This window comes from Myiozetetes cayanensis, unplaced genomic scaffold (genome assembly GCF_022539395.1).
Source record: "Myiozetetes cayanensis isolate MyiCay16 unplaced genomic scaffold, myiCay2020 scf28, whole genome shotgun sequence".
In the NCBI taxonomy this organism is placed as follows: domain Eukaryota; kingdom Metazoa; phylum Chordata; class Aves; order Passeriformes; family Tyrannidae; genus Myiozetetes; species Myiozetetes cayanensis.
Window position 1 is genome coordinate 6,070,602 of NW_026087499.1, and position 27,813 is coordinate 6,098,414.

Genomic DNA, 27,813 nt, shown 5'->3' on the forward strand with positions numbered 1-27,813 from the left:
AATATGTCTAAGGATTGCTCATGGACAAAAAGTCCATGGATAGAAAGGTCTTGCTAATTAGTACCTGCCATAGGCATCCTATCATGTGATCCTGAAACTCCAGGGCTAAGTGCATTCCTTCTTATGGGAAAGAAGCAGACCAGCACTGTAATTTGGATTCCACTTCCAAAACTGATTCTGTGGAGAGACTGTTCTGAGAAAAACGTTATCAGGACAAAAAGGTCCTGTTAGTTAATACTTGCCATGAACAGCTTATCATCCAAACCTGAATCGCTGAGGCTATGTGCTTTCCTTCTTTGGGAAAGAGCAATCATTCACCTTCAGGAGACCAGCAACTATATTTGAATTCAATCTCTAAACTTGGATATGTCAAGGGATTATTCCCAGACAAAAGATGCCAGAACAGAAAGGCCTGGCTGGTTAATACCTTTCCTGGGCAGCCTGTCATCTGACCCTGAATCACCGGGGCTGTGTGCTTTCCTTTCCATGAGACAGAACTGTCATTCACTTCCAGAACACTACCCCTGTAATGTGGATTCCACCTCCAAAATCGAATACGTCCAAGGACTGCTCCCAGACAAAAGAGGCCAGGACAGAAAGGTCTTGCTCCTTATCTCCTGCCATTGGCAGTCTATCATCTGCCACTGAAACACTTCAGCTATGTACTTTTCTTCCTATGGGAAGAACTGTCCTCCTCATTCAGGAGACTACCATTGTAATTTTGATTTCACCTCCAAAATTGTATACATTCAAGGATTGCTTCCACAGAAGAGATGCCAGGACAGAAAGGTCTTGCTGGTTATTACCTGCCATGTGCAGCCTATCATCTGGCTCTCCAGGGGTACATGCTTTCCTTCTTATGGGAAAGAACTGGCATTCTCTTCTGGGAGACCACCACCAAAATTTCAGCGAAAAACTGAGTAAGACCAAGGATTGCTCCCAGAAAAAAGTGCCAGCACAGAAAGGTTTTGCTGCCCATGGAGTGCCCATCATGTGCACCTGAGAGTCTGAGGCTACAGGCTTTCTTTCCTGGGGAAAAGGGCTGTCGTTCTTTGGCAGGAGACCAGGGCCGAAACTGCCAGTCTACCTCCCCAAATTGAATAGAGACAAAGATTCCTCCCAGACAAAGATTCCTCCCAAGATTCCCTTCCGTCCTCCCAGGAGACAGGACAGGAAGGTCTTGCTGGCCCTGTAGGGCCCTGGGAGGCTGATCATCTGTTTCTTAGAGCTCGAAGCTACAGGCTTTCTTTCCTGGGGGAAAGGACTGTCGTTTACTTGCAGGAGCCAAGCGCCAAAATTGCCAGTCTGCTTCCCAAAATTGAATATGGATGATGATTCCTCCCAGAAAAAAGGGGGCAGGTTAGAAAAGTCTTGCTGTCCACAGAGTGCTTGGCAGGCCCATCATCTGCACCTGAGAACCTGAGGCTATGAGCTTGCTTTCACAGTGGAAAGGGCTGTTGTTCACTGGCAGGAGACCAGCCCCAAAATTAATGGTCAGCCTCCCAAAATTGAATACAGACAAAGATTCCTCCTAGACAAATGGTGCTAGGACAGAAAGGTCTTGTTGCCCACAGAGTGCCCTGGGAGGCCCATCATCAGCACCTGAGAGCCTGAGGCTATGGGCTTTCTTTCCTGGGGGAAAGGGCTGTCATTCCTGGCAGGAGCCCAGGGCCAAAATTGCCAATCAGCCTCCCAAAATGGAATATGGATGAAGCTTCCTCCCAGATATAAGGGGTCAGGATAGAGAGATCTTGCTCCCCATGGAGAACCATGGGAGGCCCATCATCTGCATCTGAGAGCCTGAGGCTACAGGCTTTCTTTCCTGGGGGAAAGGGCTGCCGTTCTTTGCTTGCAGAATCCCAGTTCTGAAATTCCAGTCGGTCTTCAAAAAGTGAATAAGGTCAAAGAGTCCTCCCAGACAAAAGGGGCCAGAACCCTGTAGTGTCTACAGTACCCCTGTAGTGCCTACAGTACCCCTGTAGTGCCCTGGGAGGCCCATCATCTGAACCTGACAGCCCGAGGCTCTCAGATAGGACTGTCCTTTGTTTGCTGGAGCCCAGCACCAAAACTGCACCTCCCAAAATTGAATACGAATGAGTATTCATCCCAGACTAAAGGTGCCCAGACAGAAAGGTCTTGCTGCCTGTGGGGTGTCCAGTGCTGTATGTAATTTTGGTAGGTGGAATCGCATTTTCAGCACCGGGCTCCTAAAAGCCAAAGGCAGTCCTTTCCCCCAGGAAAGAAAGCTTGTAGCCTTGGTTTAAGTGTAGAAAAACTTTCCGGGAGATTTATTCCAGAGTTTTTGTTGTTTAACAAAGCTCTTCTGCCTGGAAAAAGGTATCTTTTCTGAAGACAGTTTTAGATGTTTTCTCCTCATACATTCCAGAGAAGCTCTCCCTGATATGAGAAAAAATAAGTTCTTGTGGACCTGCTCAAAGGCCCTGCCCCCAGCTGGCCTAGGGATGATAAAAGCCCTGAGAAGAACAGGGGGTGTGTCTTTTCTAGGCCCGGTGCAGTTCTGTGCCAAAATCATAAGTGTTCTCAGCTACTGGAAACAAATTCTCCTAAATCTTTTCACTGCCTGCTATTTTGGGGGTACCCACCAACAATCTTCCCTTGCAGAAGTAGACTCGCAGTTTCAGTGCTGGGCTTCTGCAAGCAAATGAACAACAGCCCTTTCCCCCAGGAAAGAAAGCCGGTAGCCTTGGGTTCTCGGCTGCAGATGATGGGTCTGCCAGAGCACTCCACAGGCAGCAAGACCTTTGTGTCCTGGCCCCTTTTGTCTGGAAGGAATCTTCAACCGTATTAAATTTTGAGAGGTGGACTTGCAATTTTGGCCCTAGGCTCCTGAAAGTGAGTGGCAGCCCCTGGGAACAGATAACAGCAGCATCTCTGACCACCGAGGCACCACAGAGGAGTATTTCTGGGCCCAGTCTGGGTGAATTATGGGACTGGCCAAGGACAGGACAGGCTTTCCAGGCTCATTATCCAGCTCAGTCTTACTCCCACCTCAGACGACTGTGCACGTGTTGCACCGTCGTGCTGTGAGCTTCAGACAGGATTAAAACTGAAAAGTACAGAAAGAACCCTCCATATTAAATGAAATCACCTGCTGGGTGGACAGCAAGGAGCTGATGTGCTGCTCTGTATAAATGCCATTTTCCTTAGCCTGGAATGCTGTAAAAAATAAGTAATAGTTTATTTAAATAATAAATAAAATACAACCCTGTTGGTAGATGGTGATAATAAAGGCTGGGGATGGACTGCCTCCTCCTTCTCCTCCTCCTCCTCCTCACAGCAGGTTTGTGTGTGGACAAGGAGATTCCCACCTGAGATCTCTAGTTCCAGCACAGCCAAAGTCTGCTGGTGAGGGGAATTAAGCATTTATTTAAATTAATCTGAATATTTATTTCATGTTTAAATGAATGAATGTATTATTATATGACAGCAGAGTCTCCAGCAAAATGAAGGACCCTGCACGGTGGCTGAGGAACCAGGAACTCACAGGAAACCCACACTTCCAGAAATCCATCTCTGCTCCAGAGGCTAAGGAGAAAAGTCCTTCCTCATGTACAGAACAGAGAAACAACTGCCACAATCACACCTCACTGACAGTCTTGAGAGCCCTGAAAACCCCAAGGAATTATTGCAGCCAAGGTTAAAGATGAGAAAGAAGGAAGAGGAGGGATCTGCCCCCAGCCAATACTGCTGAACAGTTGTCCTTTTCTCAGTGCCTCACTTTTCCTATCTCTGAAATGGGGCTATTCCCAAGTAAATCTGTTTATGGGAGGTGTGTCTGCAAGGAACATTAAATTGGGAAGCATGAGCCCATCAGCCTCTGGGACTTCCCACATTCATCTTTATTTTTATCCTAATTAATGTCTCAGATTTGGTCTTGGCTGCTTGCCCTGTTCCCACTGAAAATCTCCTTGTGTTCAGCTCCTGTGTTCACCATCGTCCTGCAATGTGTTGCCATGGAAAGAGTAAGCCATGACATCACCTCCACAAATAAAGCTGCCACACCCCAAAGTTCACCTGTGGGGCTGGGGGAGGGGCTTCCACCTCTGAGCAGGATACTTCAGTAGATTGGAAAGCATCAGATGACAATATTTGTTAATTATGAGGTTTAGTTTATTAAGGTAAAAACAAACCACAAACAGGTGTGTGAAGAGCAATAGTGAAGTGTCTGGCCCTGCTTGGGACAAGATTTCTCAGCACAGAAGGAAATAACAGTTCAGATGAAAGTTTCAGGCTGTGGGAAAAAAAGGAGTGGCTCCATGTCTCCATTAAAAGGAGGGGGAATACTGAGACAAGGAAATAACCCTCAGCTTGGGAACTTCTGGCTGGTTCCTGCGGACTTGGCCATTTTACTGGCCCTGCTGCATGTAACAAAAACACAAATTCAGACCCTCATCAAAGGCTACTCCTTCAAATAAGGTTCAAGGAAGGGAAGAGCAACCCAGCGAGGAAATCCCACAGGCTCTTCTCACACTTCTTTCCTTTCTACCTTCCCTTTTACTACCCTTTATTCCAGGAGTTTTAAAGAATAGGTTTGATACTGTGTCTAAGCCAGATCCTGCCCTATAGTAAGAGACAGGCAGAAGTGACTTTTCCAGCTCCTGCCACTTCTACACCTCTGTGACTCATCTTACAACCTTATTTTCATCTACATCCCTGTTCCAGGGAGACAGAGCTGCTGTTCCTTCCAAAATGTCACAGTGTTCGTGTGATTTCCCCCAGCCTCACCTCCCAAAGGGACTTCACTCCATGGGAAACAGAAGCCCCAGCCCCACACCAAACAGGGCGGCAGAGCCCTCACCAGACAACGTAACAGTCTGACCCCAAAAACCCCACACCACACAGGAGACTGAGCCCACCATCATGCAAGGCACAGTCTGACCCCCGGACCTTCCCAAGACACATGGGGAAAGAGCCCACACCAGACAGCAGAGCCTGACCCCAGCCCCACACCACACAGGGGAGCCCCCAACCCCTCACTATATTGGAATGCCAGCCCCAGATCATACAGACGGTCTGACCCCCAGCCTCACATCATGCAGAGGTCACAGACTCAGCCCCCCACCTCACACAGGGTCCAGGTCCCTCACAAGGCGGCACAGCCCAGCCTGACCCCTCAGCCCCACATCAGACAGTGGACTGAGCCCTACATCATACAGTGAACTGCAAGCCACAGCCTGACCCCAGCCCCCCTCACCGTACAAGGGTCTGGATCTCAGCCCCACATTAAATGGGATGCCTGGGCCACAGCCCCACACCATGAAGGGGTCCAAGTCCCAACCCCACACCATACGGGGTTCCAAGGCTCTCACAAGGCAGCGTGGCACAGCTTGACCCCCCAGATGTGGGACTAAGCCCCACAACTTGTGAGCCACAGGCTGATCCCTCAAACCTCCACACCACAGACAGGGCCTGACCCCCGCTTCACAGCATACTGGGGTGTAGGGATAGTTTGCTTTTTAGAAGAATTTGTAATGGGAAAGCTAGGAACTCTCTTTTTACTACAAAGTCTTTCTACCTAAAACTCTCTCTCAAAGGCAGTTTCAATGCTTTCTGCCCCGCCCCGCATAGCAGGAGAAGTTTTCAGCTCCTGTCTCTCTCCTATGCTGGGAACAGACAGCCCCAACAGACATGTACAGAGGCCTTGGGAAGGTGGGGGACAAGCAGAGAGGATGAAGAGGCCCTGAGAGGGCAGGAACTTGCCTTTTTCTCCTGGGGGCCAGGTGTGCAGCATTGATAAGAAGTGGTCCTTGCATCTGAAATAAACCTTTTTTTTAATCCTTCCACTGCCTTAGCATTCCTAGAAAGAATACCTGCATGTAATAGGTGACCCAGAATAAAAGTTACGATTTGCTCATCAAATTAAGTATTTAAGTTTAGTTGCACCTGTTACAATAAGCCTGATAAGGGCTTTGTTTATGATATGAACTAGACAACTATAAACAATGAAATTACAATGTTATAGTAGTTAAGTGATTAACTGCACAATTGTTATGAATTTGTATGTTTTATTACCATACAAGTGTTTGCTCTGAGCATACTCATAGGGCAAGAAAATAAAAGCAGCAAGAACCAAAAGGAAAGGACTTGCCCCCCCATCCGGAAATTTCTACAAGACAGCCTCTGAGGACTACGGTTTAACCAGATCATTGGCTGAACACAGGTGGCGAGATGTAGCCCGCGAAAATAAGGACCAATATCCAGGAAGCCCACGAAATAAGAACCAATATCGGGAAAGCCCGCGAAATGGAATCCAATAAAGAAATCGAAAGAGACTTGAGAGGTGGAGAAAAGGGGTGGGGTATAAAAGATGGACCGTTGGTTCGTCACGTTGCAGACCGTTGATGGAACGAGAGTGTCCTCCGGTCGCCCAGCGCACTGTTTTGCTTACTTGCCTTCAATAAATTTCTTTTATATTTTTACAAAAATACTATTCTGGTCTTTTTACCCATAACAATCTGGCGCCGTGACTTGGATTTGGATCCCTGTGCAGCGGGATTATCCATCTGAGAGGGCGCCCTCGTCCTTATTGGACGGCTCAGGAGGGACTCCAGTGGTACAGACTCCAAATATTCAACCGAAATTTCGAAGGCAAATAAGCAAATAAATTACCGTGGTTCCCTGTAATTTTCATGCACGAAATCCAGACAAAGACTTGCTCGGGGAAAGAGTGAGTAATTAGGGGACCCCGTCCAGCTTGGAGTCGGGTGGGGCCGCTCGGCTTGGCGCCGGGCGAAGACTTACTTGCAGTAGTAAGTGCATTAGTGAGTTCCGTCTGGTTGGGGAAGGGACCGTTTGGCGAGGAGCTGGACGAAGACTTACCCAGGGAGAGGTAAGTATTTTGCGCAACCCTCTTTCGGTTGGGAAGGGCGTCCCGGAGTGCGAATAACTGAGATGTCCGTCGGACGAAGCGAGTGTGGACCTTCCAGTAGTGCGGTTTCCTTATCCTGCGAGGGACTGGACCATGAAAGAAGGGAAGCGAGTGAAGTGTGTGTGTGTGTGCGTGGAGGCACTTCGGAAGATGGGGCAGAAGAAAACTAAATTCTCTGCTCCCATGGGTGGTCGTAAGATACAGTAAGATGTCCCTCAGAGTGAAGGGAAGCTTGGAGTTGAGGTTAAGATGAGTAGCCATAAGGAGAAATCACAAAATATTTCCCAAGAGGAGGGATGAGTTAAGAATGAATTTGCAGTAAAATTGCCAGAGATACCACAGGATAGTCCTTTAGGGATAATGATTAAATGTTGGGATGATTACCCCTCTAGGGAAGGAAAGTCGAGGGAAAAAATGGTGTACTATTGTATGGAGGTGTGGGGAGGAAGACAGATAAGACGGGATCCTTTGTACTGGCCGATGTATGGTGCTTTTGAGGAATGGAAGTCATTTGCACCTGCTGAGGCGAGAGACTCTGTCATTCTGTTCCCTGTCTCCGCCCAGGCCCGAGCCTCCGTCCCTCTGTCCCCTGTCTCCGCCCAGGCACGCAAGCCCGCCACTCCGTCCCTAGTCTCCGCCCAGGGGTGGGACTCCTCTGTTCTGTCCCCCGTCTCCGCCCAGGGACGGGACTCTGTCACTCTGTTCCCCATCTCTACCCAGGCTCGGGAGTCCGTCATCTTGTCCACACCCTCTAAGGAAAGGGAGCCTCTACCCACAGCTGGAGAGCAGAACACTAACACTTTAGTTTTCCCACAGTCTGGTAGATGGGAACTCCTGGCCCCAACAGCCTCCACACCTATACAGAAGGCCCAATTATACCCTTTAAGGGAGGCCGTAATGCCCGGAAGACAGGGTGCTATAGGATTTGTTTCAGTTCCTTTGAATTCAGGAGATGTTAGAGCTTTTAAAAAGGAAATGGGAAATTTATTAGATGATCCCATAGGTGTGTCCGAGAAGTTTGATCAATTCCTGGGTCCTAATATATACACATGGGATGAGCTGCAGGCAATTTTGGGAATATTGTTTACTGTAGAAGAACGAGGAATGATTAGAAGTGCAGGAATGAAAAATTGGGACCAGAGACACCAGCAGGGTCCAACTGCTGATGTGAAATGGCCTCTCAAGAGACGTAATTGGAATACTCACGATCCATGAGATAGAGATCATATGACTGATCTTAGGGATATTATAGTTCAAGGCATAAGAGAATCGGTCCCAAGGGGGCAGATTATTAACAAAGCCTTTAAAGAATACCAGAATAAGAATGAACCCCCTACTGAATGGCTGGAAAGGTTAAGGAAGTGTTTCCAGCTTTATTTGGGCCTGGATCCAAATAATGTTATGGGACAGGCAATGTTAAAGATGCGGTTTGTACAAGGATCATGGGAAGATATCTGCAAAAAGTTAGAAAAAATTGAAGACTGGCAAGATAAAGGCTTGGATGAACTGTTAAGGGAGGCTCAAAAGGTATATGTGCGTAGGGATGAAGAGAAACTTGAGGAGAGTCAAAAGAGGCAGGAGGAGAGTCAGAAAAAAACAGACCGAGATTCTGGTAACCGCTATCAGAAAAGGATGGAAAGGAAATAGGAGTCAGAGACAACGAATCCACACGAGGTCTAATAAACAAGACACCTCTAAGAATCAACGACAAGTAGATAGAAGTGGAATAGAGTGTCATCACTGGGGGAAAAAAGGACACATAAAGAAAAATTGCAGGAAGCGAATACAGGAGGGACAAGTGTTTAAAGAAGAATAGAGGGGTCAGGGGCTCTACCTGCTGGGGACTCGAAAAGTCACAGAGCCCTTGATAAAACTCAAGTTAGGTCCCCAGCAACAAGAACTCGAGTTTTTAGTAGACTCGGGAGCGGAAAGATCAACTGTTCAAAGAATTCCCTGGGGTCATGTGGCCTCTTCTGACACAGTCCAAGTGGTAGGGGCAAAAGGGGAACCATTTAAGGTACCTCTTGTTAAAGATGTAGAAATCGAAACTCACAATAAATACGCATTAGGAACATTTTTATTGGTCCCTGAGGCAGACTATAATTTGTTGGGAAGAGATTTAATGATAGAATTGGGAATAGGTTTGGAGACAAAGGAACAAAAAGTACAGGTCAAAATATATGCTCTCACAGCGGAGGACGAAAAGAAGATAAACCCTGAGGTGTGGTATACCCCTAATTCTATAGGGAGATTAGATATAAAACCACTTGAGATTTCTATTCAGAATCCAGGGGATCCAATAAGGGTTAAACAATACCCTATTTCTCATGAGGGGAGGATTGGACTCAAACCCACCATAGAACGACTCTTAGCCCAAGGACTATTAGAACCATGTATGTCACCTCATAATACTCCTATCTTACCGGTAAAGAAACCTGATGGATCATATCGACTAGTACAGGATTTAAGGGAAATAAATAAAAGGACTGTAGCTCGATTTCCCGTAGTTGCCAATCCCTATACCCTATTAAATCAGCTCTCACCTGAACATAAGTGGTATAGTGTGATTGATTTAAAAGATGCTTTCTGGGCCTGTCCTCTCAAAAAAGAGAGGAGAGATTATATTGCATTCGAATGGGAGGATCCGGAAACCCATAGAAAACAGCAATTGAGGTGGACAGTCCTACCACAGGGGTTCGTAGAATCTCCCAACTTATTCGGGCAGGCATTGGAACAATTGTTAGAATCTTTTGAACCTCGTTTAGGTACTGTTTTAATTCAATACGTGGATGATCTGTCAGTTGCTGGTGACAATTTGGAAGCAGTTAGGGATGAAAGCATCAGACTATTGAACTATTTGAGTCTAAAGGGACTAAAGGTGTCAAAGTCCAAGCTACAGTTTACAGAGGAAGAAGTTAAATATTTAGGACATTGGCTAAACAAGGGATATAAAAGGCTGGATCCTGATAGGGTAAATGGGATCCTGTCCATACAAGCACCAAAGAATAAAAGACAGATAAGACAACTTTTGGGACTATTAGGATACTGTCGACAGTGGATTGAAAATTATAGCAGTAAAGTGAAATTCCTATATGAGAAACTGACAAAGGAAGGGTTAGTCAAGTGGAGTCATGAAGATGAACTTAAAGGAAGATTTGGTTAATGCCCCTGTGCTAGGCTTACCAGATATTCGGAAACCATTCTATTTATTTGTGAACACTGAAGATGGGACAGCATATGGAGTTCTAACACAGGAATGGGCAGGACAAAAGAAACCAGTTGGCTACTATTCTAAATTATTGGATCCTGTAAGCAGAGGATAGCCGACTTGCTTACAAGCTATTGTTGCTACTGCTTTACTTGTAGAAGAGGCTGAAAAAGTGACCTTTGGAGGAGAGTTAGAGGTTTACACCCCTTGCAGTATAAGAGGAGTTTTACAGCAGAAAGCAGATAAGTGGTTGACAGATAGTCAACTATTGAAATATGAAGGAATTTTATTGCAATCACCTAGATTGAAATTAGAAGTAACGAATTTACAAAATCCAACCCAATTCCTATATGGAGAACCTGAAGGGAATCTAATACATAATTGTTTACACATGATAAATCTTCAAACAAAAATTAGAGAGGACTTAGAGGAAGAAGAACTAGACGAAGGAGAAAAGTTATACATAGATGGTTCATCAAGGGTGGTTAATGGATGTCAAAAATCAGGATATGCTGTAGTAGATGGTATCACATTTCAGACAAGGGAATCCGGGCCCCTTGATAAGATGTGGTCAGCACAGGCTTGTGAGTTGTATGCTTTAGTAAGGGCCTTAGAAAAATTAAAAGAAAAGGTGGGGACAATGTTTACAGATTCAAAATACGCTTTCGGAGTAGTACATACTTTTGGAAAAATTTGGGAAGAAAGAGGATTAATGAATACACACAGAAAAGGTTTAGTCCATGAGGCCTTAATAAAAGAAACTCTAAAGGCATTGAGAAAGCCAAAGAGGGTAGCTGTAGTACATATGAAGGGACATCAAAAAGGGTTAAAACTTACAACTAGGGGTAATGACTTGGCAGATGAAGAGGCAAAGCGAGCAGCATTGTTAATAATGACAACCCGGAGCTTAGGAATCCAGATCTTTCAAAGAGTTTTAGTAATCAGGAAAAAGAAAAACTGCAACAACTAGGAGCAAAAGAGGAGAATAACAAATGGAAGTTTATCAGATGGTCGGGAAGTACTTCCAAAAGGTCTAGCCTCTAGAATTATGACTAGGTTACATGAACAAACACATTGGGGAACTCAGGCTTTAGTGGATCAATTTGAAAATATGTTTGTGTGGGAGCATATGGAGTGGTAAAGAAAATTTTAGAAGGATGTATGACATGCCAAAAAGTAAACAAAAGACAATTACGAGAAAAAAATTCAAGGAGGACAAGAGATAGCTAAGAGGCCATTTGAAAAGATACAGGCTGATTTCACTGAATTACCTAAGGTAGGAAAATATTGTTATCTACTAGTTTTAGTAGATCATCTCACTCATTTTGTAGAGGCTTTTCCTGTAGCTCGTTGTACAGCCAAAACTGTAATTAAAATCCTATTAGAAGAAATTATCCCCAGATATGGAGCCATAGTAGAGGTGGACTCAGATAGAGGACCACACTTTACTTCTAAGATAATTAAAGAAATAACAACTTTTTGGAACCAAATAGGAGTATCATACTCCTTGGCACCCACAAAGTTCTGGCAAAGTCAAGAGAATGAATGGAGAAATAAACAACATTTAACTAAATTAATGATAGAAACTAAAATGAATTGGGTCAAGTGTGTACCATTGGTCCTTTTGTATATCCGAACTCAGCCCTGAACTGATATGGGAATTTCTCCTTTTGAAGTGATATATGGAATGCCATATGATTTTGAAATTCCTATAGAAAATCCCAGGGTAGAAGACATTCTTCTAAGGGAATACATTGTTGAATTAATGAAAAGGAGACAAGAACTGAAAAAGAAAGGGCTGATGGCTCAAAGGCCTCCACTAGACACGACAATACATAAATTCCAACCCAGAGATTGGGTGCTGGTTAAAAGGTGGAAAGAAATCTCATTAACCCCTCGTTGGGAAGGGCCCTTTGTTGTTCTTCTCACTACAGACACAGCAGTTCGGACAGCTGAGAGAGGATGGACTCATGCATCTCGTGTCAAAGGACCTGTAAGTGCTCCTGAGTGGACTGTAACTTCCTCACCTGGGGACCTTCATATGAAGCTAAAGAAGACTAAAGCCAGTGAATGAATTCTCCTGAGGAAGAAGTAAGACCTAGCCTGTATCAATTTTTCCAAATACCCCCTGACCAGACGTTACAAAGGATACATTACACATCATACAGACGAGAAAGAATACCTGACCAGACTGGAGGGTCTGGATTGTACAAAATAGTGGGAACACCAATTACATTTCCCTTTTGCTGTGAACTAGAAACTGAAATACCTGAATTCTCTAACCCCTTTGGAATACCATGTGTTAAACACCCAGACTCTGAACATTTTAGCTGGGTAATTTGTAAATGTGAGATATGAAATCAAAAGTGGTATTGTTCTTCAATCAATAGACAACCTCATTGTATGAGATGTAGATTCAGTACATTTGAGTGTCCACAGAGATTATTAGACCGGACAGAGGCCTTAAAATATTTTGTGGATGGGAATTACTTATGCCAGTGAATTGGGAAATTTATAAGACAAATTGGGAGGCAGTGCTGAAAGAGTGCCGTTCTAGACCTTCCTGGAGCTTGGGCCAACCAAGTAGAGAGATGTACTTGGAATTAAGAGAAATAATTGATAAATTTAACACTTGGAAATAGGGTCACTGACAAAAACATTACATTCCCTTAAACCGAGATAAGAAGATTCTGACAATTGTTTAGGCAAGACTCCTGAAGAATACCACTGCTGCCGAGAAGAATTGATACCTCGTTGCTCCCTGCAAAGGAGTAGACAAAGGAAGGCAGAGGGGTATAATGGTGGAGATAAAAACTTGCCAAATAACCTCTGCCTCTTAGACGAGGAGAGAATTGTGTTGTTATTTGCAGAAATGGACAAAATTTTATTACTGCTCATAAGCTCGATGCTTATGACACATGAAACAGAAACCCTAAACCAGCCCTATAAATGGACTATGACCAGATTAGATAACCGACAAATTATTAAAGAGACAATAAGTGCAGGAACTCCTGCTTTTAATGTCACAAATTGTGACTTAATAAAACACATATCATATGCCTGCAGACCAAATATAGTCTATGGCGGACCTCTAGACTCGAGAACAATTAATCATTTACCCTCTTACTAGTGTCCCAAATACAATCCAGGAAAGTCATATTGCAATTATCCAGGATATACCTATTGTGGTTACTGGGGCTGTGAAACTATAGCTACTGCCTGGGAACCTGAAATACATGACAAATATAATAAAGTGTGGAGCCCCTGGTGGTCTAGTGGTAAAGGCGCTGCGCTATCACCGCGGAGGCCCGGGTTCGATTCCCGGTCAGGGCCACTCCCGGGCAGGTGGGGCTCGTTAGCCCTTAAAGGCAACCCACCTACGTCCTAAGGACCTCGCTGCCACCGTCCAAGCTCGCTTGGCCCCGGCAGATGAACCTTAGGATTAAAGTGTGGGCTCAGTTCCGCGCACACTGTGTCTCACCTAAAAAATCCAATGCGCAGGCTGGAAGGTGTAAAGACCTTCCCCACATCTTCGCTCGCGAAGACTGGCCATTATATATATAATAAAGTCCAATGGGTTCCTCTAGGATGTACACATCCTTTCTCTGGCATTGGCATCACACCATCCAAATCACCGGCATTGAACTGTTTACACTTGCAATTGTTAATCAAAAATCCTGAAGATCCAGGATGGATAATAGGAAGAATATGGGGAGTGCGGTTATATTTGCCTGGGACAGATGTAGGAGGTGAAATAAAAATAATAAAGCAACCAATATCCCCACCATCTCAGGCAATAGAACCTAACAAGATAATAAATAACGAAAAGGCAAACTGGGAGAGCAAAAAGGAAAGAAAGTTTTCACAACCTCTTCTGCCCACTACTAAGGCTTACGAGAAAGTAGGACTCTCACCTGGAGGAAGAGAGCTCTTAAGACTGGTAGAGGCATCCTATAGTGCACTCAACCAGTCCACACCTAACATAACTAATTCCTGCTGGTTGTATTAAAATGATGAGACACCATTCTATGAAGGAGTAGGACTGAATGTTACTTTTAGCCTGAATAAAGAAAATAATCCTAAACAATGTAAATGGGATCAAAAGAGAGTTGGACTTACCATGCAGCAAGTTAGAGGATATGGAGCATGTATGGGAAATGTTCCCCTAAACAAAGATAAATTGTGTGGTTTTAAAGTATTAAAACCAAACAAAAGAAAATATCAATGGGCTATACCAGATAAAGGAGGATGGTGGATATGTTCAAAAATGGGCTTAACGCCCTGTGTGTTTTTACCAAAATTTAATGAATGTGATGAATTTGGCATGCAAATTGTAATAATACCCCGAATGATTTACCATTCTGGGGAATCAATTTTTGAACAGTGGGAATTGGGTCATCATAGAATACAGAAGCAAGAGCCAATTACCCTAACCATAGCTATGCTGTTAGGATTGGGGGCCACAGGAACCGCGGCAGGAATCACCTCCCTAGGCCAACACAGACAAGGATTAATAGCCTTAAGAACAACAATAAATGAAGACTTAGAGAGAATTGAAAAATCAATCTCATATCTGGAGCAGTCTCTCACCTCACTCTCTGAGGTAGTGTTACGAAAAAGAAGGGGACTAGATCTGGTATTTTTAAAACAAGGAGGACTGTGTGTAGCACTAGGAGAAGAGTGCTGTTTTTATGCTAACCATTCAGGAGTCATATGAGAATCCAGGACAAAATTACGAGATGGAATTGCCCAAAGAAAGAAAAAAAAAGAAACACAACAAAATTGGTTTGAATCATGGTACAGTCAATCTCCTTGGTTAACTACCTTACTCTCTACCTTAATAGGTCCTCTAACAATGATAATAATCACATTGACCTTTGGTCCATGCATTCTAAATAAAATCGTAACTTTTGTCAAAAATGGGGTTGACACAGTACAATTAATGACAATGTCACAACAATATGAAGATATGAATAAAATAACACCTGAAGAAAAACAAACTCCTGATTTAAATGCAGCAAGGGAAGTAGTAATGAAATTTGATGAACAAATTTATGATGAAATAGAAAAAGAGGGAACTGTAATAGGTGACCCAGAATAAAAGTTACAATTTGCTCATCAAATTAAGTATTTAAGTTTAGTTGCACCTGTTACAATAAGTCTGATAAGGGCTTTGTTTATGATATGAACTAGACAACTATAAACAATGAAATTACAATGTTATAGTAGTTAAGTGATTAACTGCACAATTGTTATGAATTTGTATGTTTTATTACCATACAAATGTTTGCTCTAAGCATACTCACAGGGCAAGAAAATAAAAGCAGCAAGAACCAAAAGGAAAGGACTTACCCCCCCATCCGGAAACTTCTACAAGACAGCCTCTGAGGACTACGGTTTAACCAGATCATTGGCTGAACACAGGTGGCGAGATGCAGCCCGCGAAAATAAGGACCAATATACAGGAAGCCCATGAAATAAGAACCAATATCGGGAAAGCCCGCGAAATGGAATCCAATAAAGAAATCGAAAGAGACTTGAGAGGTGGAGAAAAGGGGTGGGGTATAAAAGATGGACCGTTGGTTCGTCACGTTGCAGACTGTTGATGGAACGAGAGTCGCGCAGCGCGTTGTTTTGCTTACTTGCCTTCAATAAATTTCTTTTATATTTTTACAAAAATACTATTCTGGTCTTTTACCTATAACATGCATATGTTTTACCTTACAAGGGGTCACAGCCCCAGCCCCCTACTATACAGCAGTGCAGGGCCCTGATCCCAACCCGCCACACTCTATGGGGGTCCAAGTCCCTCACAGGGCAGTATGGCACAGCTTCACCCTGCAGCCCCACACCAGACAGGGTGCTAAGCCCCACCCCATGTGTGCCACACCTGAACCCCAATCTCTGCCACACAGGGTCCAGCCCCTAACCCTGGCCCCACACCATACAGTGGCCTGAGCCCCACATCATATGAACCACAGCCTGACTCCAACCCCCTCATCACAGGGGTCCAGGTCCCAGCCCCACACCACACTGGGGGTCTGACCCCAGCCTCAAACCATACAGGGGTCACAGCCCCCCAAAGGTAGCAGGGAGATTTTGAAAGAAATTAGGGTAAAAAAGAGAGCCTACCGATTATGGGAAAAAGGGCTGGCTACTCAGAAGAGTTTAGGAATGTAATTAGGTCTTGTCTAAGGAAAATTAGAGAGACAAAGGCAAAATTTGAGCTCAGTCTTGCCACTTCTGTTAAGGATAACAAAAAGTCTTTCTACAGATACATCAATAGCAAACAGAGGGACAAGGAAAACCTCCATTCTTTATTGGACATGGGCAGGAACATAGTTACCAAAGATGAGGACAAGGCTGAGGTACTTAACACCTTCTTTACAGTTTTCAGCAGTCAGACAGGTTGTCCTGAGGACAGCTGGCTTCTGGAACTTGTAGACAGAGATAAGATGCTGAACAGCCCCCCTGTAATCCAGGAGAAAACAGTTTGTGACCTGCTGAGCCACTTGGATCCTCACAAGTCCATGGGACCCGATGGGATCCACCCTGGGGTGATGAGGGAGGTGGCGGAAGAGCTTGCCAAGCCACTCTCCATCATTTACCAACAATCCTGGCTCACTGGAGAGGCCCCACACAATTGGAAGTTGGGGAATGTCACACCAATCCACAAAAAGGGCCAAAAGGAACTCCAGGCCTGTCAGCCTGACCTTTGTGCCTGGCAAGGTTACAGAGCAGATCATCCTGAGTGCAATCACACAGCACCTACAGGATGGACAAGGGATCAGAGTCAGCCAGCAAGGGGTTAGGAGGGCAGGTCCTGTTTGACCAACCTAATCTCCTTTTATGACCAGGGGACTCCCCTGGTGGATGAGGGCAAGGTGTGGATGTGCCTCCGTGGACTCCAGCAAGGCCTTGGACACCGTCTCCCCCAGCACACTCCTGGAAAAGCTGCAGCCCAGGGCTTGGACAGGGCACTCTGTGCTGGGTTAGGAACTGGCTGGAGGGCCCAGAGAGTGGTGGGAACAGGGCTACATCCAGTTGGGATCCGGTCACCAGTGGTGTCCCCCAGGGATGGACCAGTGCTGGGCCCAGTTCTGTTTAATCTCTTTATGGACGATTTAGATGAGGGGATTGAGTCCACCATTAGTGAATTTGCAGCTGACACCAAGCTGGGAAGTGTGTTGATGTGCTGGAAGGCAGGAGGGCTCTGCAGAGGGACCTGGACAAGCTGGATCCATGGGCTGATTCCAAGGGGATGAGGTTCAACCAGGCCAAGTGCCGGGCCCTGCCCTTTGGCCACAACAAGCCCTGGCAGCCCAAGGGCTGGGGACAGAGTGGCTGGAGAGCAGCCAGGCAGGAAGGGAGCTGGGAGTGTGGAGGGACAGGAGCTGAACAGGAGCCAGAGTGTGCCCAGGGGGCCAAGAGGGCCAAGGGATCTGGGCCTGCATCAAGAACAGTGTGGCCAACAGGACGAGGGCAGTGATCCTTCCCCTGCACTCAGCCAGGGGTGAGGCCACACCTTGAGTATTGTGTTCAGTTCTGGGCTCCTCAGTTTAGGAAGGATATTGAGATGCTGGAGCAGGTCCAGAGAAGAGCAACAAGGCTGGGCAAGGGACTTGAGCACAAGCCCTGTGAGGAGAGGTTGAGGGAGCTGGGGTTGTTTAGTGTGGAGAAGAGGAGGCTCAGGGGAGACTTCATCACTCTCTGCAACTACCTGATAGGAGGTTGTAGCCAGGTGGGGGTCGGTCTCCTCTCCCAGGCAGCTATCAGTAAGACAAGAGGGCATGGTCTTAAGCTCTGCCAGGGGAGGGTTAGGTTGGATATCAGAAAGAAGTTCTTTGCAGAGAGGGTAATCAGGCATTGGAATGGGCTGCCCAGGGAAGTGATGGATTCTCCGTCCCTGGAGGTTTTTAAGATGAGACTGGATGTGGCACTGAGTGCCACAGTCTGGTAACCACAGTAGTAGTGGAACAAGGGTTGGACTTGATGATTTCAGAGATCCTTTCCAACCCGGTTGATTCTATGATTCTTTGACTCTGTGGCACAGCCTGACCTCGCAGCCCTGGGCCATACAGGGGTCCAGGTCCCAGCCCCAGCTCCCAGCGGGATCCCGTTCCGTGCCCGCACCGCGCGGTGACCCCTGAGGCGCCCCCAGACCCCTCCAGCCCCTGCCCGGAACGCGCCGCCCCCGGAACGCGGGTGCGCGGCCGCGGTTGCCCCGGCGCGGGCCGTGCCGCGGGCGCGCAGGCACCGCCCCCGCCCGGCGCCATCGCGGCTGAGCGGCCCCCGGCCGGCCATGGCCACCGACTCGTGGGCCCTGGCCGTGGACGAGCAGGAGGCGGCGGCGGAGTCGGTGAGTGCCCGCCGGGAGCTGCGGGGCTCGGGATACCAGGCCCGGGTCAGCGGCGCGGGGCCCCCGGGGCCACCTTCTCGTAAGAAAACAGCGATCGCAGAAACACCTTTCCTCGCCCCATTTTGTGCCGCGGGGGCAGAGGGGGTCCCGTGCCGTCAGGGGGATGTCTCTGGGCTTGGGCTCTTCCTTAAGAACCGAAAAGAAACCCCCCTTTTTATTTTTGGTTATTATTTTTCAAAATTTCTTTTCTTTCAGCGGTTTATCGCGTATCCAAAGGGCAGGGACGTCCCTGCCCTCCCCCTCACTCTCGATCCAGACACAGCACCTATCCAGGCACCCACCGAGCCTCAGTTGTGTCTTCCAGCATCCCAAAAAATCTCTTTTTCTCTCATTTTTTTAGGCTCTACATTTGTTCCAAAAATATTGTGTTTTCTGTTTTCCCCCTCACCTTCCATCCAGACACAGCACCGTTTCAGGCGCCCACCCAGCCTCAGCTCTTGTCTTCCAGTTTCCAAAAAAAAAATCTCCTTTTGCCTTTTTTTTTTTTATTTTTTTATTTTTATGACAGGATCTAATTTTGTTCCTAGAAAAATGGTGTTTTTCTGAGCCTCACAACTGCTGCACTGGGCAAGGAGAGCGTTCACTGAGCCCTTGGATGTGGGGAGCACCCTCGGGGCTGCTCTACCTGGCACATCACAGGTGGTGAAACAAATCCATCCTGGTACGCCTTGTGCCACCCAGGATCCTGGTGCTTGGATCCTGTCTTCATCTTGGGATGTTGATTTTTTTCTCTCCCATTTTCCATCAGCAGAACTATTGGAGGGTGAAGATTCCTGGACAGAAAACAGCTCCTTCTCTGTATTGTCATTACAGATTAGAAAAACTTGTATTTCTGTTAAAACTCTTACTTAGAAATAGTTTTATTTGTCTTAAAACTCTTGAAATCAAGTTATACTTTCATCCTTTCCCATCGAGCAGGGTTTTGGCCAGGGCTTGTGCAATACTTAATAAATCCAAAGCTCAGGTTTTCCCTGCTGGCATTAGAATGTAGGAAGCCTTTGAATTTCCCTGATTTTGTGTTTTTCCTCGTTTTTAGCTGAGCACTTTACACCTGAAGGATGAAAAAACCAAACCAGATGCCAATGGTGAGTTCTAGCTGCTCGGGTAGGCTTGGAATGGGTGGAACATTTTCCCGTGGGGTTCAGAGCACTGCTGCCAAAGTAAATTCCTGATAAATCATGAAATTCCAGAAGAGGGAATGATGGAACTGAGATGAAACAGCAGCAAAGACTAAATATTTTGCTGTCTTCAGGGAGCTCTGTGAGCAGAATCTGTTGGTGTGGTTGATAAACTCCACTTTGAGCCGGAACTTGGGTTTTCTCTGCACAGCAGTGGAGCAGGGCGGTTCTCATCAGGATAATGAGCTATTTTGTAACTTTTCCCACAGTATTCCCAAGCTCCATGGGTGTGGGCTGTCTCTGAGGCCTGACCTCATACGTGCCCCCCAAAACTTTTAATTTAGGTGCCGTTGTCAAGCCTGACGACAATGTGGAAAAGACAGAGGATGAGGAGAAGGGTAAGTGCCTCCTTGAAAAATGCTTTGGCAAGGAAATTAATATAATTATTAATTATAGTTATATTAATTTCATATATACGTAAAGTAAGTCTGCCTTATGTCCCAGGATGGCTGATCTTGTATCCTGCCCCCAAGGACTTAATTGTAAGACATGTCCTTCCTCCATAATACTTTTAAAGCCATTGTGTCCTGTAATAACTTGGGAGACTCCTGGATTAGAGTGGAGAGAAATAAGGGTATAGCAGTATCCTCAAGGCAGGACTGGATACAGGAGCGTTTGGATGACCTGGAGCTGGGATTGCTGTAGCAACCAACATGTTGCATCTATGCAGTGGCTGTTCAGAGGTGGGTAATGGGTTGGAATCTTTCAGAAGGTGGTTTTAGGAAACAGATTTAGTAGCAAAACCCCAAAATGCAGCAGTTTAACCTCATTTTGGTCTCGCTTATCCTCAGCCCTTGCAGTGTTTCAATCCTGGAATCTTTTAAAGTACCATTTATCCTCAAACTTCCCTTAGAAATAAAAATGAAACCCTAAAAGATGTCTCTCCATGTGTCAGAGTGAGGCTTGAAGAGGCCCTTTACCCTGTCCCAGATAGATACTAAGCTGAAATGTCTTAATAAGCAGAGTTCTGTATCTGTTAAAGTCCTCCTTAAAACAGTGCTTGCTTGATTCATCTTCTTGGATATTAAATATGAATCCCTGGGATCTCTTGACGTCTCATTCAGAACATTAAATGTAAATCTCTGGGATCTCATGATGTCTCATCCAGGAAGTTAGGGCTTTAATGAAGAATTTTGTCCCTTTTAACTGGCTTGGCATTTTAGTGGGAGCAACACCTGGAACAGGCTGGGATTGATGGATCTGTGTTTTCCACCTCCTTTCCCAGAGGACAGAGCTGCCCAGTCCTTGCTGAACAAGCTGATCCGCAGTAACCTGGTTGACACCACAAATCAGGTGGAGGTGCTGCAGAGGGACCCCACATCACCCCTCTACTCCGTCAAGTCTTTTGAGGAACTGCGCCTGTAAGTGCCTGCTGGGATGAGCCAGACCCTTCTCTGCATGGAGCTGTTGAATCTTGGGGCCAGAAATATTAAACAGGCTCCTTTCTGGCTGTATCTTTCAGTCAGTTGTAGGAAGCCTCGAACTTAGGGAGAGCAACTATGACTCAGTTTTGTGAGACTGACAGCAGATGTGTGTTTGGAGCCCATCAAGTAGTTGGAGCCTCTCCTTGTGTCCTGAAAAATTCCCTGGTTGCACAGGAGATACCACTTGAATGTGCATGGATCTCTGTTTAAGGTTACTGCCAATTTGTCAGCAATAAATGAGCGTATTATTTGTATTTAAATAAGAGGAGAGTTGTTTTATCTGTGTGCCTTGTGAAGATTTCCAGCTGAAACAAGAACAAAGAGAAAAGCTTTTCTCTCACAGCAATACTGGGTTTATGTCCTGGAGAGACCACTAACATTGGTATTTTCTGACGCTTCCCATTGAAAACCTTTACCAGGGCAGCTTCCAAGTGATATCTGTATTTAAGGCATGACAGACTTTTAGATGGGTAAAATAATGTGCTGTCCCATTAAATTGTTGTGGTTACTCTGACCTCAGATTTGTTGCTCTACAAGTTCCGCAGGGAAATGGGAGCTGAGGAGCCTTCTCCCAGTGAAATGTCAGGATGCTGTTTTGCTTTGTTAATGTTAGTGGTTGAATGTCGACCAAAAAAAAAGGCTGACATCCTGCAGTGCCTGTTAGACTAATTCCTGTATTTCAAAAGGCAAACAATCCCAGGGAGTTAATGACGGGGGCAGCCAGACTAATTGAGTCTTCATTTTGTTATGACTCGGTGTATCCTTGGCAACTGGTGCCAAACTGAGCTTTGTCTGTCCTTGCTTGGAGCAGCACAAGGTTACATTTTCAAAGCGCTTTTGTTCCAGGCATCGGTGGAAAGTAATACAGCGTTTCTGCAAAAGCACGTGCTGAGTAGAAAGTTATTGCAGTGGGAAATGTGGGCAGAAAACCTGTAACCTGCTTTGAAAGGAGAGTACTGGCAGCATCCAGGAAGCACTTGGGGATCATCAGCTGAGACTTTCCAGCACCCTAACGTGGATTGAGGTTGTTCAGGTTGTCTGCACAAGTGTCTGATGAGAGTAGAAAGGTCCCTTCAGAAAAAGCAGTAGGTGAGAATTTGCTGACCAGCAGTGTCACCACAGTTTTGGGTTTGAGGGCTGAGTTGTACCCATGGATCACAAGGTGTAATCACAGCAAACTAATTATCATTCATTTCCCTGAGCCAGCATCACTCTGCTGTTCCAGTGTCAGTTGTATTACAGAATCCGCATGACCTTAAGTCCTTGCAATGATCTCATGGTGTTTCCCTTCATCCAGTTCCTCACGTACTGAGGTTGCTTTGTCCTGCATTTGAGTTGTCAAGGAGTGATAATTTTGGCACCAAGATTAGGCATGGCTGAAGAAATGGGATTGGCCTGAGGGACAGGATTAAATGCTTTCTGCTCTGGGATTCCTGGATAGTCTGAGAAACTGCTTTGGAACAAGCAGTTATGGATGGCCTTAGACACAGGGTTTGCCCTGGAGCTGGGACAGGCAGGCTGACTGGTAAATCCAGGGGTTCTTGCAAAGCTTCCTTTCCAAACTTCCTGTGGTCACCTGTAACTTCCAGATGCTGATCATAGTTGCTTCACTAGTAGAACTGTAGCAGGGACAGCCCTAGGTCATCTTGTCAAGTTTTTTGTACACAAATGAAAACCAAATGTACTTTAAAGGTCACGATATAAAAATTCCTATTTTCAGGAAACCACAGCTCCTGCAAGGAGTCTATGCCATGGGCTTCAACAGACCATCTAAGATCCAAGAGAATGCCCTGCCCATGATGCTTGCTGAACCGTACGTGCACATTCTTCCCACTACCTTCCAGTACGGAAGGATTTGAAAAGCTTAGTGTGCTTTTCCTGGACTTTGGATGGGAGGTGGTGATGGGGAAGCTGTCAGGGTATGGAGTAAGGCCATGCCACAGTGTTTCTGTGGTGATGAACTGTGTGACACCAGCCCTGGATTTGTCCCTTTTCCTACAACCAGTACCAAACACTCAGTGCTGTGGTGTTTGACTGTGGTCAGTCCCATTTTCCTCATCAGTCTGGGGAGAAACAATGTGAAATAGCTCAGAAATCCTGGGTGGGTGGGAATAGCTGAGGTGCTGCAGTGCCTGTGTGGCTGGTTTTCCGTTCTGCAGCCCTGAGCTGGAATGTGTAAGGTACTGAGACACTGGGGGAGATGTGAAATGGAAAATACTGACAGATAATCGCAGTTCTCCTTGCAAATCTCCATAATCAAGAGATGTTGATAGAGGCAGTTGGGCAGGAAGTAATTTCTACCCCATGGAGTATAGCTGGTCAAATTAGCTGCTAGTCCAGAGCAGGGGGAAACCTGACAGGTACCAAAATGCCATGCACTGTGTTTCTGTGTCACCCAACCCTGGGAGTGTGTTGTTTGTGGGGTTCACCCTCTGAGCCTGTGTCTGCTGTGCCCTGCAGCCCTCAGAACCTGATCGCACAGTCGCAGTCCGGTACTGGCAAGACAGCTGCCTTTGTCCTGGCCATGCTTAGCCGTGTTGAACCCGGAAACAAGTATCCCCAGGTGAAGTTTTTAGGATATGGCTGTTCTGTGATGGATATTCCGTGGATGGGATGTTCCATGGTGGTGCAGTGCCATCTAGTGAAGAGCCTGGAATGTAAATTCATGGCTTGATGGAGCCATTATGCTGTTTCTTCTGTAAACTGCTTAATGGGGATGGAGATTTGGGGATCTGTTAAAATGCCTTTAGTGCGAAAGGGATGGATTTTGCTCAAAACTTACTCCTTTCAGTCCTTTCCGTGCATGACACAGGATGCCATTGGTCTCTGAGGAGTTAAATCATTCTGGGAGGAATTAAATCAGAGAAGTATTGCAGGCTAAAGGGAGTTGGGAAAGTGGATTTAGGATGGAAAGAAAATACCTGACAACACAGCAAATAATGCCTGGAAAAAGACTTTTTTAACCCAATTTCCTTATGGGATAGTTGAAAGACTGTTCAGCTACTTGCATGTTTTCTTGAGGAGAACTTCAGCGAAGATTTTAAAAAGCAACTGTGATAGTGCTGCCCTGGCTGTTGATGATCTCAAACTTATTATCCTGTTCCTGCAGTGTTTGTGCCTTTCCCCAACATATGAGCTGGCACTTCAAACAGGAAAAGTGATTGAACAGATGGGGAACTTTTATCCGGAGCTGAAACTTGCGTATGCCGTCCGAGGCAACAAACGTGAGTAGGGGAAAGTGCCACCAACAAGAATGAGAAAATTATGTTTCTCAGGTACACCAGCAGATGAAATAGGCTGGATCAGAGAGGGGCAGAGCGTTTCCCTGTGTGCACAGCCATCCTACAATAGCCTTCCTTTCTGTCTTGGCAGTGGAGAGAGGGCAGAAGATCTCAGAGCAGATTGTAATCGGCACCCCCGGCACCGTGCTGGACTGGTGTTCCAAACTGAAGTTCATAGATCCCAAGAAGATCAAAGTGTTTGTCTTGGATGAGGCTGATGTGATGATCGCAACCCAGGGCCACCAGGACCAGAGCATCCGCATTCAGAGGTAAGGACTTGGACCATAGGGACAGCAGGGCTGGAGTCTTGACAGGTGTCTTCACCAAAATTACAGCAAAAACCAAAATTATAGATTTAGCACTAATTTATGTGGTTATTAGAGGCATAATATCAGGGGATGACAAGCAGTTCCATTTCCTTATAGAATAAAAACATTGTCCTTGGAGCAGGGCTTATTCCTTTTAAGGAGGCAAATCTGTGTGCCTCTGTTCCATGAGGGAGTCATCAAGGGTGGGTAACATTAGCATTAGTCTCTCCAGCCACTGAAATACGTGGTTCCAAAGTTATGGTTCTGCTTTGCCTGCAGCATTAATCCCATCAGGATATCAGGAGATGATGGTGGTGTGCCATTGTCCTCTCTCTTGCAGAATGCTCCCTAGGGACTGCCAGATGCTCCTGTTTTCAGCCACCTTTGAAGATTCTGTGTGGAAGTTTGCTCAAAAAGTTGTTCCTGACCCAAACATTATCAAACTGAAACGTGAGGAGGAGACCCTGGATACCATCAAGCAGTATTATGTCCTGTGCAACAACAGAGATGAGAAGTTCAGAGCTCTCTGCAATATCTACGGCGCGATCACCATTGCCCAGGCCATGATCTTCTGCCATGTGAGTGCTTCCAGGGAATGTTAGTCCCAGTGACCTCTGCCCAAACCCTTCTGTGATTCTGTAGTGGTTGCTTGTGTCAAAAAACTAGCCAGACATGGTTTTCAGAAAGAAACAGAGAACATAAATTGCCCTTTTTGGCATCTCTGGCTTCCTCTTAGAGTGAAATCTTGAGAGCCAGGTTAGCACTGGCTGGTTTGTTTCTCTGGGATTGTCCATCTGGGAGACCACATTGGTCATTTTTATTCCTGAATAGTCATTTTATTTCCTGAAGTCCTCTGAAGCAAAGATTAGAGTAACACGCAGTTTTCCAAAACAAAGTATACTTGGAATTACTGCAGGGAAAAAAAAAGTGAGGTTGGAAAATGGGTCAAAATCAGGCAGAATGAGGGATGGGGAAATTTTTTGCTCCTGTGGCTGATGCAGAGCTGTCCCCTCGTGTAATTGGGGATACATCTCTGGAGTCTCGCTGTGGATCATACTGAGACTTCGTTTTCTTTTTTTTGGAAACCACCATAATAACTTTTAGGGAAGAACCAGTACTGACAGCACAGAACAGCCAGGTAAAATGAGCTCAGACAGGATAAAACTGGAGTCTGCTATAGCAGTTTGCTTTTAGGCTATCTCAGGACATAATTGGAACTCAAAAAACTGCATCATAACTGGGATTTCTTTAATTCAAGGCTGTATAGAGTCTCCATGGGATTTCACAACTACATTGAGCTCTAATCCCGCCATTTGCCAAGCTGAATAGTTGTGTTTTTGTGACCATTTACATGAGTTTTCAGTGTACATGTGTCATACCAGTCTCCAGCAGATTGAAATCCAAGCAGAGGACAAATAAAAGGTGTCCTTTTCTTAATCAAGGGCTCCTGTAGGGGCAGAGGCCTGTTTTTCTCATTGTGATAGTGGGCACAGCACTTAGGAGCCGTTTCCTTTTGAGACACAAAACCAACCACTGAGCTTCCAGTGTCCCCCAGAGAGGTTTATTCCTGCTTTCCAGCATTAAAACTCTCTCCTAACTTTGGGCTGTGTGTTCCAGACTCGGAAGACAGCAGGGTGGCTGGCAGCAGAGCTGTCCAGGGAAGGCCATCAGGTGGCCTTGCTCAGTGGGGAGATGATGGTGGAGCAAAGAGCTGCTGTCATTGAGCGCTTCCGAGAGGGCAAGGAGAAGGTGCTGGTGACCACAAACGTCTGTGCCAGAGGTAGGATATGGTGGGAGGGGAGCTGGAAGCAGCACTTCCTAAGATGACAACCCTTGGCCAGCTTTCAGGGAGAATTTCCACCCTCAGATATTCCAGTCAGGACAAATTAGTGTCCTTACAGTAAAGATAACCATGGGCAAACACAGGATTCCTTGTTGGCTTCCTGCAGCTTGAGATGGAAAAGTCCATCCCATGAGAATTTTCTGCTTCTGGCACCAAGCCTGACTTGTGCTGCTGACCCTCAGGGTTTGCAATAAACGTGCTGAAGTATAGAAAGCTGAAAAATATTGAAATCCAGTTCACTATTCCAGTAGGAATTTTTGTTACAATTTGGCATCCTAGAACAGCTGAGACAGGATAGTCTTTGGAAAAAAAAAACAAGTAGTCCATGGAGCTTCACAGAGGAGCAGAGAGTTTCCAAAATATTTAAATGCTGGTTAAAGCATCTCCAGTTGTTCTTCCTTTGACTGTTTCAGTGGGATTTTCTGCTCTAACTAAATTGTTTTTATTTCCAAGTACACTGTGAGAATATTGCAGAAAAGCTCCATTACAGAGATTGAGGAGGCTGTTCCTGCTCTGAAAGGCTTTAAATGTAGTTGTATAACATGATTTCTTTTTGTCAGGGATTGATGTAGAACAGGTCTCTGTCGTTATCAATTTTGACCTCCCTGTGGATAAAGATGGGAATCCAGATAACGAGACCTACCTGCACCGGATCGGCCGCACCGGTCGCTTCGGCAAGCGAGGACTGGCCATTAACATGGTGGACAGCAAGCACAGCATGAACATTCTCAACAGAATCCAGGAACATTTCAGTACGTACCCCCAGGCTTTCTCCTGTCTCTAAAATCGTGGAATTCCTGCAGAATTCTCAGTAGTTGGATGCTGAGCAGATCTAATGGGTGTGATGTGTTACGAAATCTAACCAGTTTCTCATCTTTCCCAGACAAAAAGATAAACAAATTGGATACTGATGACTTGGATGAAATTGAGAAGATAAATAACTGAAGTAGCTGCTGGAACTGGTGTGTGCCCTGCTGTGGAAGCTCTCCCACTACAATTGGATCAGCGTTTGGATTGGCACAGCCTCTCAGCTCATCCCGAAAAGAACTCTTCAAGATATGAGTACACAAAAATTACCTCATTTTCAAAATTGCAGTGGGACTTCAAATTGTGCAACTATGGGGAGGAAGAGGAAATGTTTACAGAAGCTTTTAACATTTCTTAGTTTAGCCTTAAAATGGGATGATCTTTGGAATTCTGAGAAATACACTTGCCAAAAGAGGGGCAATATAGAATTATCTAAAATTTTAAAAGGAAAAAAAA

General features: G+C 45.7%; 1 protein-coding gene across 1 annotated transcript; it reads left to right on the forward strand.

Annotated features, from left to right (window-relative positions):
• The first annotated feature begins 18,349 nt into the window (after positions 1–18,349).
• LOC126643782 (ATP-dependent RNA helicase DDX19B) lies at positions 18,350–27,795 on the forward strand. The gene is made up of 12 exons (XM_050322409.1): positions 18,350–18,456; positions 19,553–19,601; positions 19,979–20,032; positions 20,920–21,055; positions 22,839–22,931; positions 23,579–23,681; positions 24,228–24,342; positions 24,491–24,668; positions 25,048–25,285; positions 26,325–26,487; positions 27,111–27,302; positions 27,434–27,795. Exons 1-12 carry the CDS (start codon positions 18,400–18,402, stop codon positions 27,493–27,495), a joined length of 1,440 nt encoding a protein of 479 aa, XP_050178366.1. The 5' UTR covers positions 18,350–18,399; the 3' UTR covers positions 27,496–27,795.
• The last annotated feature ends 18 nt before the right edge of the window (positions 27,796–27,813 follow it).

What these genes read in the sequence shown, in the direction of transcription:
- LOC126643782 (XM_050322409.1), top strand. Translation starts at nt 18,400, where the DNA reads ATGGCCACCGACTCGTGGGCCCTGGCCGTGGACGAGCAGGAGGCGGCG. An exon ending in AGGAGGCGGCGGCGGAGTCG is followed by an intron (nt 18,457 to 19,552) that starts GTGAGTGCCCGC and finishes CCTCGTTTTTAG; the next exon opens with CTGAGCACTTTACACCTGAA. An exon ending in TCTTTTGAGGAACTGCGCCT is followed by an intron (nt 21,056 to 22,838) that starts GTAAGTGCCTGC and finishes TCCTATTTTCAG; the next exon opens with GAAACCACAGCTCCTGCAAG.